This window comes from Solanum tuberosum, unplaced genomic scaffold (assembly GCF_000226075.1).
Source record: "Solanum tuberosum cultivar DM 1-3 516 R44 unplaced genomic scaffold, SolTub_3.0 scf00352, whole genome shotgun sequence".
Taxonomy (NCBI): Eukaryota; Viridiplantae; Streptophyta; class Magnoliopsida; order Solanales; family Solanaceae; genus Solanum; species Solanum tuberosum.
The window spans coordinates 437,639-439,940 of record NW_006239287.1 but is presented as its reverse complement, the minus strand read 5'-3'; the positions used below and the strand labels follow the sequence as shown (position 1 = coordinate 439,940).

Here is a 2,302-nt window from a genome sequence, read left to right as displayed (position 1 = left end):
GTCTATAACGACAGTAATATGTCGTTACACAAATTTCGATCACTTTCAATTTATTTAAAGTGTCGGAGAGTGGTTCTATATACTAATACATGATTAGGGCTCAGTGTTTGGGTCATTCAGATTGAATGTGAAAATTTCAATTTGAATTTTTTGATTTTCTAATTAGAAAAATTACAATCCAATAAAAAATAAACTTGGATTGAGTTGGATTTTTTTAAGTTCAACTGGATTAATCGGTTTGGACATGTTAAATTTTCTATTTTGACTTTTAAATCTAATTAGCTTTAAGACAGATTATAATAATTAACAACCTCAATTCACCTAATAATTTGCTAATTAATTAGAATGTTTAACTTTCTGCAATTACAAGGATCGAGGCCATTATGTCATCACCCATGTTGTGTAGAGTTCATACTATAATGGATAGTGGCGTAGGGTACTAACTATTAAACCTTTGAAAATTAGACTTATTAGTATTGAGCATATATGATAGTGTTGTCCAAAATCGAATTGGTTTATGGATAATGAGTTATTGATTTAGCGATTGGGTAATGGTTTAATAACCTCTTATCACTACCAACCGTGGGCAAATCAGTTAGCTTGGCATCCATTGTCTTCATATATAAGAAGTTAAGCCTTGTGAAAGTTTCATGTAAATCTCATCATTGTAGGAAGGCATTATAGATCATATTCATTTGGTGTATGTGCAATTAGTCTAACAAGCTTGTTAGTCACTATGTTGTCTTTAACATAAATTAGTGTCTTATAACTTTATAGCACGTAAAATTAGGTCTCAAGACTAATTCACACCCTAAAAACTAACTTAAAGGAAGGAGAATTATCCAAACTTTATAAAAAAAATCACTCATCTCATTGACTACTGATCTGAGACACTTCCATTTTTCAAAGATATCATGAATGTAAAACTTTTTATTCCTTATTTTTATTGATAATAGATTCATAATATGCATATTGGATAGCTTTCAATCAATTGATCAATCATTTGTTGGTAGTTGATAAAAATAATTTGTTGTAAGCCTCAGTTAAAGCAACATTTGTAGTGCTATAACCACCATCAATAATTAGATTCAAACCACTCACATATTTGGAATCATCACTTGCCAAATACAACACTCCATTTGCTACATCTTGTTCATCTAATAAAGCTCCTTTCAAATTTCCTGCTTCCATAAACCATTTGTCTGCCTTTTGTTTGTCTATTCCAAATCCATTTACCATATATAAATGGTGTGCTAATTGCATAAGGAGAAACACAATTAACTCTTATTCCGTATTTCCCTAATTCGACTCCAACATTCTTTGAAAGTCCCAAAACTGCACTCTTTGATGACGTACAGGTGTGCGGGGTACTGCTACTAGCGACCACGGTTGTTACACTTGTCGTGAAAAGAATGACACCTTTCTTATTTGGAATCATCACTCTAGCAGCGTGTTTCGCGCAAAAGAATGCGCCAACAACGTTTACATCAAACACGTTCTTAATTATATCGTAATCTACATCTAGAATGCTTGAAATTGGCTTGCCTAATACACCAGCGTTACAAAACATTATGTCGAGCTTACCAAATTTAGCAATTGTTGCATCAACAACATTTTTAACGTCAGATTCAATCGAGACATTACAATGGACATAGATAATTGTTTGCTCTGTACCAATTTGTTTTACTAATGAATTTCCGAGATCATTTTGAATATCTGCAATTATCACTTTTGCACCATGTTGAACAAAAAGTCTAGCTGTGGCTGCTCCTATGCCACTAGCTCCACCAGTTATAATTGCTACCTTGCCTTCTAGCCTGCAAAAATAAGTTCAATTATAAATTAGTACTATTATCAAGAACAATAATATGAATAAGGAAAATAAAAGAAAAGAAAATAACTTTTTGGCTATTGGGGATTGAAAAGAAGAGTTGGCCATTTTCTCAAACTAGAAAGCTCTTTGTGTATTTTTCACATATTTGGAGTCTCTATTTATAAGAAAATTATATAGTGTGTGTTTGCACTTAACCCCATTAATTTTTTACCAAAAATATATTTAAAAAAGGACAAATTACAGAAATACACACCTTTTATTTCACTTATTTCCATTATCCTCTATTACTTTTAAAAATCTCCAAAATCCCTTATTTCTTTAATGTATTCGAGCTGCATATTAATGTATTCGAACCAGTATTTAATGTATCCGAGCTACATATTATATATCCGAGCTAGTTTTTAATGTATTTGAGCTGCATATTAATGTATCCGAGCCATTATTTAATGTATCCGAGCTACATATTAT

At 31.5% G+C, this 2,302-nt stretch overlaps 1 protein-coding gene across 1 annotated transcript; it reads right to left on the bottom strand.

The window, feature by feature from the left end:
• Positions 1-1,104: 1,104 nt before the first annotated feature.
• On the bottom strand, positions 1,105-1,948 carry LOC102581023 (secoisolariciresinol dehydrogenase-like). Its single transcript, XM_015315374.1, has 2 exons — positions 1,902-1,948; positions 1,105-1,817 (listed from the first exon to the last, which is right to left on the bottom strand). Exons 1-2 carry the CDS (start codon positions 1,937-1,939, stop codon positions 1,154-1,156), a joined length of 702 nt encoding a protein of 233 aa, XP_015170860.1. The 5' UTR covers positions 1,940-1,948; the 3' UTR covers positions 1,105-1,153.
• Positions 1,949-2,302: the final 354 nt, after the last annotated feature.

What these genes read in the sequence shown, in the direction of transcription:
- LOC102581023 (XM_015315374.1), bottom strand. Translation starts at nt 1,939, where the DNA reads ATGGCCAACTCTTCTTTTCAATCCCCAATAGCCAAAAA. An exon ending in CAATCCCCAATAGCCAAAAA is followed by an intron (nt 1,818 to 1,901) that starts GTTATTTTCTTT and finishes TTATTTTTGCAG; the next exon opens with GCTAGAAGGCAAGGTAGCAA.